General features: G+C 45.3%; 1 protein-coding gene across 2 annotated transcripts in view; it reads left to right on the top strand.

Moving 5' to 3' along the window:
• Positions 1-13241, top strand: part of BCO1 (beta-carotene oxygenase 1) — a 33761-nt gene that overhangs the window by 18914 nt on the left and 1606 nt on the right. For both annotated transcript variants that reach the window (XM_033129348.1, XM_033129349.1), the window contains 4 exons: positions 164-421; positions 7733-7838; positions 10754-10848; positions 12098-12209. In XM_033129348.1, coding sequence (XP_032985239.1) covers positions 164-421; positions 7733-7838; positions 10754-10848; positions 12098-12209 — 571 coding nt within the window. The remainder of the gene's footprint in view (positions 1-163; positions 422-7732; positions 7839-10753; positions 10849-12097; positions 12210-13241) is intronic.

Here is a 13241-nt window from a genome sequence, read left to right on the forward strand (position 1 = left end):
CAGAGCTTCTGCATGGCTGGCACACGGAGGGTCAGAAGGGGGAAGGGACGCTCCAGGGTGAGGAGCTAGTACATGGCAGGGCTGGGTCTTGTCCATAGTCCCAATGCCACAGCGCTGGGCCAGCAGAGGGAGAGCTGCCCGCTGAGTGAACCTCTTCTTTCAGACTTACATTCACATAATCGACCAAAGGACCGGGAAGCCCCTGCCCACCAAGTTTTACACGGACCCTATGGTGGTCTTTCATCATGTCAACGCCTACGAAGAGGACGGCTGCCTCCTGTTTGACGTTATCGCCTATAAGGACAGCAGCCTCTACCAGAATTTCAACTTGGCCAACCTGAACCAAGATTTTGAAGAGAACTGTAAGGTCACCTCCATCCCCACCCTCAAGAGGTTCGCCGTGCCCCTCTGCATGGACAAGGTAACAGCTTGAAGACAAGCCCGTTTTATTCTTAGGGAGACAGGAGCCCCGCTAGGAAGTTGCTTTGGCTCTGATTTGATTGATATTGAAGTTCAAAATGAGCTGTTCTTAAAGAAAACGTTTTAATTAAAAGTAATAGAGGCTCATAGTAGAAACTTGAGAAAATACAGATTACGTAAAAAGGAAAAAAAATTCCCATAAACCCATTGTAGATATATTTGTATTGCCACCTAAGTCTCTCTCTCTCCATTAATAGATAGATAGATAGATAGACATATACATGTTGATATATATACATGCACATATAATTGATATATGCATACAGTATATGTATGTAATATGCATTTATAATAAATATGATATATATCTCAATAAAGCAGTTAAAATTATATACATATATATTTCTTAATTTCAGAAAAGGGAATCACAATATACATAATTTTTAACTGCTTTATTGAGATGTAATTCACATACCATACAATTCACCCATTTTCATTCATTTAGAGTGTACAGAGTTCAATGGCTTTTAGTAAATTCACAGAGTTGTACAACCATCATCACAATCAATTTTAAAACATTTTCATTACTCCAAAAAGAAATCCCGTACCCCTTAACCATCACCCCACCACCCCACCCCCAGGTCCCTCTATCCCCCCCAGCCCCTGGCAACCACTACTCTATTTTCTGTCTCTGAGGATTCGCCTTTTCCAAACATTTTATATAAACGGATCATACAATAATATGAGGTAATATAATTATGCCTGGCCTCTTTCACTCAGCATCAGGTTTTCAAGGTTCAAATGTGTTGTAGCATGAATTAGTACTTCACTCCTTTTCATGGCTGAATGTGTACATACTCTTTTGTGTACTGCTGTTTTCACCTATTTGTATGTCTAAACATCTCTCCAGGACATTAAATGTTCTTCAACAACGTCATTTTGATATTTTCCTGGCAGCCCATGGCAGGGATTCAGCACCATTTGCTTACCCAGTGTCCTGCTGTTGAATAATCCTGTTCTTGCATTAAAAATGACCACTAGGTCAGACGTTATCCTCAATTAGGGTGATACTGCCAAGGCTCTGGGCTTGGTTTTGGAGGCTGCAGAGACTTCTGGCTCCAGAACTCAGTGACTTCATGACTTAATTAATTTAAATGAAACCAAATTCAGTTCAACTCAATTTTGATGGCCCATATTTACTAAATGCACTCTATGTGCCAGGGACTTTGCTAAGCATTTTATTTTCCTTACCTCACTTAATGAGCCAAACAACCTATGGGAGGTCCCTCATATTAGCCTCACTTTACAGATGAAGAAACTGAGGCTCAGAGAGGTTAAAGAATGCACCCAAGGTCACACAGCCCAGAATGGCAGAGCTGAGATTAGCATCTACACCAGCCTGTCTCTAAACCCATCCTAGTAGCTCGTAAGGAGGATAACTCTGCTGTTCTCCCCAGTTGACCTAATTTCTGGAAAGAACCCCAGATGGGTCACACTGACCCTTCTCGGGGCTCTGCAGGCCTGGGGAATAGAGGGCACTCCTACCCCCACTGCTGGGCTCCTAAATGCTGGGGTTCAGGCATCTCCCAACCAGTGAGTGGGGCCTGCATTGAAACACCAGGTTTGTTTGTTGTTCCTGTTTCTCCAGCATGTCCCCATCTGAAGTCATCTGTGTATCTGTCATAATTTTTACTGTATTTCCTATCATCTCTATTTAGTATTTACAAAGTCACATTTTTGCTTAAATCAACTCGCTCTTGAAAGGAAGCATATCACTACCCAATGGAAAGCCAGCCTTGCTTGCTGCAAATAGAAGGCACACGTGGGCATAAAATCAAAAAAAAAAAAAAAAAAAAAAAGGGAAATAAAGCAGAGGTCTTAAGCTCTAGCCAGATACTGTTGCTTGCCAAGACTTAATCTCTTTGTTAATAAGAAAGTTCTAAAAGTATTAGCTATGAAAGACATGGTGGCACCTAGCTGAGCCTCTCTGCTCAACCGAGTCAGAAAGATTGGAAGAGGAAAAGGAATGAACTTTTCTCCGCAGGTGATTCAGGGCTATTGAGTGAATGGCCATGTCCCACACAAGCATCACATGAGCCATGGGTGCAGCCTCTGCACCCCTTGCTCTGGGCAGTGCCTCAGCCCAGGGCCTTGGACTGGATCTCCTGGTTCAGGGAAGCAGTAGGTGGTCGCAGAGCACACAGGTAGCAAATCCCAAGGCCCGGCCCCCACCTCATGCCAACCTCAGCCAGGGGATGACACACAGAGAGGAAACACTCCCTCCCACTGCCCACACACAGGATTTTATAACCTTTTATCACGCTCAAAAATGATTTACTTCCTTGGAACCAGGCTAAGCAGTTTAGCATGTATGTTTTAGAAAGGCACCTTATGAACCATCTGCCGCTTTGAAAGTAACACAGAAGAATGAGCCCTAGGAAGGGTAGCTCAGGCCACGCTTTTTAATTGCTACTTATTGTTCCTTCGAAATGTTTTCTTGCTTCACTTTTAAGTCGCCCCACTTGCATATTGAAATCAGAAATTCAAGCAGGTTGACACAGCCTATATGCCCAGATCTGGCAGCTCTAGTTTCTTCCTATCCAAAGGCTTATTAGGGAAGAATTACAGGAGATGCCACTCTTTCTCAAATGACCTTCAGTCTGGGGCCCTCTGCCTGCAGCCCTGTTCTCTTCCCACCAGACCTCCACTCCGATCCTGGTTGCAGGTCGGACTCCCCTCGGGGCTCTGAGACCACGTCTGCTGCTGGGCCTCAGCCCGGACCAGTGAAGGCAGACCCTCGGGGTGGGGCGCAGGTGTGGGCATCGTCTCAGAGCCCCCAGCAGATTCTAATTTGCAGCCAGGGAGCAAATTCCTGCTCATCCTTCAGGTCTCAGGGTCATTACGCCCCTCAGATGAAGTTGTACACTCTAACGGCACCTGCAGCTTTTTGCCCAATGTTTATTTCAAGTATAAGGAACTTGTTCAAACACCTCTTCCTGTTGAAGCTCTGAGATACACTGTCTTATCAGCAGTTTATCCCCTGCACCCATTACTGTGTCTGGTACTTAGAGGGTTCTCATTAAGCTTCTTCAATAGTTTAAATGAATGAAAATGAGCAGCAAGATCTCCAAAAGAGCCCAAGGTCTTCCTTTAGCATTGGAACGTTTCCCAAGTGGAAAGTACTTTCCATGTAGAATGGGCCATAACGAAGTATATTCAAAAGTCTGGGACATCCTTGCTGCCCTAGATTCTCTTGCATTCTGGCCAGCTGGGGTCAAAGGAAGGAGGGGCCTCTTGGCACCCTCCGCCTGTTTATGTAGGATGGTGCGGGGGTTGTCTGAGGCAGGGCTGGGCGGGGAGGGGTGTGGGCGTGTACAGACAGTCTCTGTTGGGCCCTGCCCTTGTCCTGCAGGTGGCTTCATAAGCTCTGACTTTCCTCTTGACAGTCATCCACACATAAGGGGCCATCATGGACAGGCGGTTGGGGGAGGATAGGCATCTTGGACCTGCAAGGGGTGGCTTCAACTCCAGGCTCAGTGAATTTGGTTTTTGTCTTGTCTCCAAATGCAGAAATGACCCAGTATTATAAGAGTAGTGGCCATGAGAGCTCATTCTGTGCCAGGTCCTTTGTTAGATGCCTTTTCTGCTCTCAGACCCTGGCAACAGGGGCCCCTACTCTGGCCTTGGCACTTTGGGGGCCCTGATCTAGCCTTTCTCCAGCAGTGTCCCTTCTCCACAAGGTGGAGTTCACAGGGCCATGGGCTCATGCGCACCCAGGGGGTACCCTCCCCCACCGCAACCATGAACCAGCTACCTGGGACCCCTGACTTCTGCCCACGTAGCCCCAAGCCTGCTTGCACCACCTGCCCCTGTCCTCCTCAGGGCCCATGAGGTGGCCACGGCTTGGTTGTGCTGGTTTGGGTAGCCAAACGGTAGGCAGGAAAGGGGCAGGGACAAGCAGCCCAGGCCCAGAGGCTGGAGCTCGTTTTGCCCCCCTATTCCAGCTCTGAATGCAAAAGGGTCCTACAATTCTAAACTCACACGTGTCCTCTTCCAGACTAGCACTGTACAATAGAACCAGCTGTGATGATGGAACATTCTCTATCTGTCCACCCAATTCAGTAGCCACGAGCCACAAATGCTATTGAAATGTGACTAGTGTGGCTGAGGAACTTAATTCTGTATTTTCCCGAAAATAAAACCTAGCCGGGCCATCAGCTCTAATGCATCTTTTGGAGCAAAAATTAATATAAGATCTGGTCTTATTTTGCTATACTATAAGACCGGGTATAATATAATATAATATAATATAATATAATATAATATAATATAATATAATATAATATAAAATACCGGGTCATATGAATTTTTGTTCCAAAAGACGCATTAGAGCTGATTGTCCAGCTAGATCTTATTTTCGGGGAAGCACGGTTTTAAATTTTACTTTTAATTTAAAATTAAATTTAAATAGCCGCACGTGGGTGGTGGTTGCCATATAGGGTAACATCATGCCCCCACATTATGAAGGTCTGTGTGTCAAGGTAGGGGGAGAGAATGGAATTTTACTTAACACTTTGATATATTTAGACCTACGGTTGGAGGGTCTCCACTCTTGTCCGGGGTCCTGCAAATTTTAGGGACAGTTAAATGCTTTGCATCCTTCTCACCTAGTCCATGCAACAGTCCTGAGTGATTTATTATCCCCATGACTACAGATGAGAGAGAAAGTCACTTGCTCAGTTTTGCAGAATTATCAGTGGGATTTGAATGCATGTCTGCCTGGCTCCAAGTTACTAACTACCGTCCGTGGGTCTGGCCCTGGACCAGGTATTTTCATAACCACTATTTAATGTAATCCTAACTATAATCCTCAAACGTGGGTTGAAGGAACCTCACTAATACCACCCCTAATTCTTCCCCCAGCCCCATTTTACTAACAATGCACTGGGCTCAGAGAGGCTGAGCAAGTTCACACAGAAAGCTGGAGAGTCAGATTTCACACCCAAGGCTGCTAACTACAAAAACAGTGTTCAGGGAGTTAGTTACTGAGATGACTTCTCGGGGGAGTTCCCTTGAGTTTAAGGCTTTCAGAGCAAGCCTGCAGGATGTTTTTGAATTCTGGCTGGAAAGCAGTTTCTTCCCAAAGCCGACCGAGCGTGTTGGCCACTGAAAGCAGCCGAGTCATGTTCATTACTGCTGTGTGTGGAAAAATTCAGTTTACCCCTCAACCAGTCCGACCAGTTTCAGGCTGGAGGTATAAGACGTCTCTGCCGATAGACTCCCTAAGAATCAAGCCCGGGACATGCACAAGACGCCTGTTGCTGTCATGTGACCAGGAAGGCACCAGGAGGGGCCTCCCACCCATTCGTGGTGCTGTGTGTGTGGAAGCATTCAGAGCTTCTGCTCATAAGACACTGCTGGCGCTGGGTGACTTTTTCATGCACCTCATCTCATTTAAGTCTTACAAACACCCTGCAAAGCACATGTTTTGTCCCTTGACAGTTAAAGGAAAAGCTTGCTGAGTCATGCCTCCACTCATTTATTCGGCAATTACTTCCTGGGAGCTATGTGCCATGCACTAAACAAAATCTCGTCCCTGTCTCCACAGGGAAAGACAAGCATAAAAGACGGAAGCAGCTCCATAAAGGAGATAATTACAGCTTGGGACAAATGTCTTGGAGACACTGCAGACTGAGTTGTTAGGGAAAGGATGTCTGAGATGAGACCTGCAGGATGGGAGTGGGCCAGCCTCAGGGCCTTTGCACCTGCTTTGTCCTCTGCCTGTAGTGCTCTTGCTTCTGAGCAGAAGAATGGCCATCGAGGGTCTGGGCCCAGGCTCTGCTTTTCCTTGTGTGACCTTGGACAAGCCACTTCCCTTCTTTGGGTCTCAATTTCCTCTTCTATAAATTAAGGGATTGAACTAAACAAATCTCGAAGGGCCCCTGTAGGTTCAACAGCTAAGATGCAGTTAATTTTCTTCCCTTTCCAGCAAAGAGCAGCTATCGTTAAAATTGTGTGTGTGTGTTTTTAATTATTAAAGCCCATTTTGGAAAATTTGGAAAGTAGAGAAAAGTTTAAATGAGAAGTCAGCCATCACAATAATTCTCCCCCGTAAACTCTGTGACGGCAGGGACTTGTGGTCTTGTTTCTCATTCTCCTCCAGTGCTTAACTTCAACTCACCCCTAGTGGTAGTAGCACTAGTAGTAGGAGTAGTAGTAGGAAATACAACAACGATATCATCAACAGTTAACATTTTCCTAGCACTTCCTGCTAACCAGGCCCTCTTGTAAATCATTTGAGGGGATTATTTTATTGAATCTGTATAATAATTTGAATTTATATGACGCATATACTATTTATATGATGCGTGTACTATTTATATGATGCGTGTACTATACCTCATTATACACATGAAGACACTGAACTTCAGAGATGCTAAGTAACTTGTTCAAGGTCTTGTAGCTAGTATGTGGGGAAACAGGGATTAGTAGATGCTCAATAAATATTGAATGAATTGTGTTAAATCCCTCTCCTGGGTTCCAATGATGAAAGTAAGGTACTGAACAGAGCAAAGTCTGATTGTAACTTGAGACCAAGGAATGTCCTTGATAGATATTTTTCTCCCAAGTAATTTTTATTGCATGTTTTTTTTTTCTCTTTTCAGCAGTCATATAATATATTTTCATAGGATAAAACACTGAAGATACAGATAAGCAGAGAGGAAGAAATTAAAGTCCCCGTATATGCCACTGCTCCTTATATTGTGTCTTAGTATCTGGTATATTTCTCCCAGGCTCTTTTCAATGTAGTTTTCTTTTTTTGTAACCTGGTTAAGCTCAGACTGCATATACAATTTACTCTACTGCTTTTTTCACTCGGTATTCTACCATGAGCATTTCCCATGTTATTATGAACTCTTTGCAAACATCCTTTTAATGACTGATGCAGCCTTTTACAGATGAATCATCCGGTATTTAAAAAGTGAGAACTTAGGAGTACATTAATTTCACCTGGGAGGGATAAGGTGGCCCAAAGTAGGGAAAAAGAGCCATGATTTGAGGGGCCCCCGTCCTACCACCTACCCGTTATGCAGTCTTGGGACCTCACTTCAAGTCACCAATCCTCAGGTTTAACTGAGAAAACCGATAGTCTAATAGCTGCTTCCTGTGATTAGTGTGAGGCCAGAGAAGGATGACGTACACGAAAGCGTTTTTGTGGTTTTTTTTTTTTTTTTTTTAAATGTACACAGTAAAACAAATGTTTGCTCTGGATAACAAGGTTTCCTCTTTTTTGGAAAACTGGTTCTTTCAGAACGCAGAAGTGGGCTCCAATTTAATCAAACTGGCATCTACAACAGCAAGAGCCCTGAAGGAAAAGGATGACCAAGTCTACTGCCAGCCAGAGTTGCTTTATGAAGGTAAAATGCATCCTCTCTCCTTGGGTTGAGAGAAGGGCAACATTTTGTGAAGACCCCCCCAGGCTTCTTCATGTAATACCTCCTTCCGAAGCAAAGGAGCTATGCATGGGTGAGGGACAAAGAGGCAGGCTCTTGGGACGCCCCAGTGAAAAGCATTTGGGGACAGTTGTCTTTCCTAGGTCTTCAAACAACCCCCAGGAAGGCACGAGGGTGGTCGTTGGGTCCGACGACTTTCACGGCTGTCCTCTACAAATGCTGTGATGTACTGAACACGGACGTACGTTCAGATTTCCTACCTCTACCCATTCACAGCACCCTGCAGAATAGGTGCTCACAGCTCCATATCACAGAGGGAAACCCAGGCCTCAGAAAAGTTGGGCTCCACACACAATGTAAACCCTCAAATAGAAGTCACAGCCACTGGAGCAGGGCTTCTTTACCTGGCACTGCAGATACCTAGGGCCAGTCATTCTTTGTGGTGGGGCCGTCCTGGGCATCGTATAAAAAGATGTTGAGCGCATCCCTGGCCTCAACCTACCAGATGCAATCATACCCCAACCCTGAATTGGAACAACCAAAATGCATGTCCAGACATTGCCGTGGTGGGCACCATTTCCCTGATCGAGAACTACTGCCCTAGATTTCTATAGAATATAATTCTATATTAGGTAGAATAGAATATAGAATATAATAAGCCTGTGGGGCGGGCACCATGTTTTTGTGCTCAGTGTTATCACCAGCATGTGACAAAAGTCTGGCTTAGCTGGGTCTGAACTTAACAGCTAAGTGCGGAATGAACAGGCTTTCCTAGGACACTCCGAGTGTGGCAGGGCGTGACTCTAACCTAAGAGCCTTGCTCCCCACATCGGCTGCCCCATGCCAGGTTCAGGCATCCAGAAGTGTGCAGCCCTGGGGACTCACCTAGGATGACCTCAGGTTTGCCCACTAAGAACCATTTCTGTAAACAGCGTCCCATGTAACCAGTTCTGTGTGGCACCCCAGCCTTGGAGTCTTAACCAGTGAAAATACAGATCTTGTTCCCAATTCTTAAGGCATCAACTTCCATTTCCTCTCACTCACCACATCGTGTGGGCAGATGAAGGCTTAACATATTATAGTCCTTTTGCTTCTGAGAAGAGAACTCCTGTTTATTGTAGCAATCTTGGGCAATACAGAAAAACATGACAATAGACAAATCCCTCATAATCCCTCCACCCCTGACAACCCTTGGAAATATCCATCCTATCTGTTCTATTGTGTATGGACTGCTTGGCACACGAGTGTGCCAGGCCCTCTTCTAGGGGCTGCTGAGACATTTTTTCCTTTCGTCCTGGCAGTGTCATCCTGTTATTCACATTAGATGAGTTCACACATAAGGGGCTTAGCTTAGGGCCTGGCCTTTAGTGAGAGTCCAGCAAAAGCTGGCCGTTATTAGAACTGTAACCAGCAGGTGCTGGCATGTATTATTCTTGTTTTAGATCTGAGGACAGCAAAGCTGAGAATAGTTCGCTAACTTGCCCAAGTTAGACAGCAAAGCCAGGATCTGCACCCAGGTTTCTCTGACTTGAAACCTTTAACCTCCGCATTTATACTTTTTACCAAATGTGTACCATATCATCTAGAATGTTCCGAAATGGCTTCTTCCACTTCATGAATGTAGCCTGAGAATTTTTCCACATCCTGCAGATTCTTCAAGAATGTGGCTTTAATAGCCTTGCATAATTCACTGGGATGAATCACACTCTCCTTAACCAAGTGCCTATGGTTGGCCATTTACAGGTGGGGGACGGGTGGGGTCCCAGACCATGTTTGAGGGGCCTAGGAGCATCATGGAAAGTCTCAGACTTCCTTTGGGGCCAACTGTGGGCATCTGTTTAAATGTGTGGGTGGTCTCTCCTCGCATTCATCTTGACCTGTCTCTTGGAAGTGTCACGATTACTCACCTGTGAGATTAGACATCCTCCCCGCTCAGTAATCCGTCCCCCTTCACTCCTTACGGAGCCTGATTACCATTTATGCCTTGGGTCCTTCTCAGGAGGCCTTCGTGAGGGGTCCATCCCTGCATCTTTTCTTGGACGCTATATTTTTGCTGGCAGTTGGCTCCAACTACCTGGCATATTTCATAAGAGGGGCACTTTCATTTTCATACTCAGACTTAGAAATTTGACACAACAGGCATATATAAATATATATATATGCACTTACATGGACAAAATTTTAAGAATTTTTTTTGAATTACAAAAGTACTAAGTATAATAAAAATTTCACACAATGAAAAACTTAGAATGTACAATATAAAATATCAACTATAAGGAACTTATCACCCCAGCATGTTTTAAACTTTTTCTCTTCATTTTTAACATAATGGAAATAATTCTGTAATCATCCTTTTACACTTAATTCTTATGATACGGACACTTTCCCATGTTATTAAAATTCTTTGTAAATATTAATTTTTACATCATGGTGTTATATGAATTCACCAGATTTAACCATTCCTGATTGACACTCCTTTCCGCAGATGCAGAAATTTCTTTTTCACGCCCACACACACGTGCATGCACATGAGCCCTTTTTTTTAAAAGAGCTTTAAAAAATTGCAGTAGCCTCTGATTGTAATCATGCAATTATTTTTGATTTCTATCTTGGATAATTTAAGATGTTCATATACTCAAAACCCTACGCCTGTCTTACCTTGCTCCTAAACCTTCTAATAGCGCTGGGGTAATTATCAGAGGTTCCCTCCCCCTGCCCTGTGACCACCAACCACCCTGATCCAATCCAGGGCCTGAAGCAAGTTCAGGGATCCTGGCCTGCCAGCTGTTTTGGTGGAAAAGATGCCCAGCCTAGCAGAAAGGGCGGGTGCTCCCAGCCCTCAGTGGTGGGGGCTTCATCAGCTGTGTCCTTCTCTCTAGGCTTAGAGCTGCCTGGGATCAATTACGCTCACAACGGGAAGCCATATCGATACGTCTATGCTGCTCAAGTTCAGTGGAGTCCCATCCCAACCAAGGTACCGATCCCTGTGTGATCACGGCCTAGAACCATCACGTCTGTCTGCAGAGCTGAATTCTCAGGGTCTCAGACTGGGTGACCTTGATCAGAAAAAGGGCAGGAGGGAGATTCCCTGGGGACAGGAGGTGGTAGGTCAGAGAATGAGGTCAGTTTGGGACAAAATACATTGGACGCAATGATGAGCCAGGCAGGAGAGGGAGCCGTACCTAATGGGCTGAAGCTCGGGGAAGCGATAATGGCTGGAGTCTGTCCGTTGATTTCTTCATTCCATACATGTTGATTGAGCACCAACTACTCTGTGTCCCCGAAAATAAGACCTAGCCGGACAATCAGCTCTAATGCGTCTTTTGGAGCAAAAATTAATATAAGACCTGATATTATTTTACTATAAGACTAGGTCTTATATAGTATAATATAATATAATGTAATACCGGGTCTTATATTAATTTTTGCTCCAAAAGACGCATTAGAGCTGATTGTCTGGCTAGGTCTTATTTTCGGGGAAACACGCTATGGACTGCAAGGTGGGAGGCACCCAGGATAAGGAAGTGAACCGGGGATTCCAGTCCTTTCTTCCCTCAAGGAGCTCACTCTCTCAAGCAGAGAGGGTATAGTTGAAACTTGGGGTGTTCATTTTGTGTTTTAAAACTATTTGTGGACCACTTGCCGTATTCCCAGGGACTATGTTAAGTGCTATACAGACAACACTTTTCCTTAATATCTTAATTTTTTAACAATAAAATGGAAAATCTTTTTAAAAAATGCAAACAGTGAAGAAATGTACAAAGTAAGAAAAGTTTCCCACACACGCATACCCACACCCCAAGTCACTGCCCACTAATCCCACACCCTAAGGTGTCTTGGAAATAGGTGTCTTGGAGACTGAGAGAAGTCCAGGGATTTGTACTTTTGAAACAACAAAGGAAGTGTATTATACTTTAAATGTTTGTTTATTTAACACATATACATATTGTGAGAAAAGGCCAAATACCAGATAAATTCAGATTTTTATTTTGAAAAGAATGCAGTGCGTAGTGTGAGGTGTGTGGGGAAGTTTGCTTCAAGTCAGAGGGAGGAAGCTTGCTGCTTCCATTCCTTTTGTTCTACTGACCTGCGGTAGATGTCTTTTTGGAGTCTACCCTGGAGGGGCTTAACCCGCCTCGCTGCGGGCCTTGATGCCTTCCTGCTCTCAGGGAAGAAGCATGCTTCCCAGCAAGTCCTCTTTGTTTTCCTATTTGGACGTCCAGGTACTGAAATATGACATTGTCACGAAGTCATCCTTAACCTGGAGCGAGGAGCACTGCTGGCCAGCGGAACCCCTGTTTGTGCCCACACCAGGTGCCAAAGATGAGGATGATGGTAAGACTCCGCGAAGGGGAGCCTGCCCACGGTACTCTGCTTGTGATCACCCCTCAAACAGAGATGTCACTTGGGGGCAGGGACCCTCCCCACACCACACAGCTGGTGGAGTCTTGCTTTGAAACCCAGGTCTCTCTGAGTCCAAAGCTACAGGTTAGGGACTCCCCAAGACTACCCATACCTCTGACATCAACTGCAAGGTTAATGGTCCCCAAGACCAGCCTCAGTTTCGATAGGACTCGCAGAACACACTGAAAACTTATACTCGTGGTTACGGTTTATCACAGTGAAAGGATACATATTGAAAGAGAAGAGGTGCATGGGGCAACACCTGGGAGAGTTCCACGAGTGGTGCTTCCAGCTGTCCTCTCCTGGGGGAGTTACGGACCACACTACCTTCTCCCAACCATATCGACGGAGTATCGTCAACCAGGGAAGCTCATCCGAGCCCCGGTGTCAGAGCCTGTTAGGGGGCTTGGTCATGTAGCCATGGTTGACCTTTAGTCTTTCACCCCTCTGGAGGTCATAGATGACAGCGTGTGACCCAAAGATCCCATCCAAATCACTGTGTGAGGATAGGTTGTCTGGCTGACCCCAGGTAAACAAGGACATTCATCAGGTATTCCCGGGACTTAGAGGTCACCTCCTAGTAGAAAAGGTCAGATCTCCCTTTACAGGGATTAAATTGTTCACTACAGGAAAGCCCGTTTCCTCTCCACTGAGAACACTACCCTCTCCCAGAGTGGAGAATCTTGGTTTGAAAAATCATTTGCATGGCTGGGTCAGAGTTCGTCACTGTCTGAGCGTGTAACTTTTCCATGGAGCACCTGAAAATGTGTATTTATGGCCCATCTCTCTTTTCTGGGTTTCCTCCTTGATTCTGCCTTTGACCCAGAAATGCCCTCCCTATACCCCTGGGGGTGCTAAGAAGGTTAACAACAACCAGGGGTGGGGCTACCCCACTGAGCCTGCCAGCTGCTTCCCTCAGCTGAGAAGGGAGCGGTTTTCTATCTCCTGAGCATGCATGGCACC

The sequence above is a fragment of the Rhinolophus ferrumequinum genome, chromosome 15 (genome assembly GCF_004115265.2).
Source record: "Rhinolophus ferrumequinum isolate MPI-CBG mRhiFer1 chromosome 15, mRhiFer1_v1.p, whole genome shotgun sequence".
NCBI classification, from domain to species: Eukaryota; Metazoa; Chordata; class Mammalia; order Chiroptera; family Rhinolophidae; genus Rhinolophus; species Rhinolophus ferrumequinum.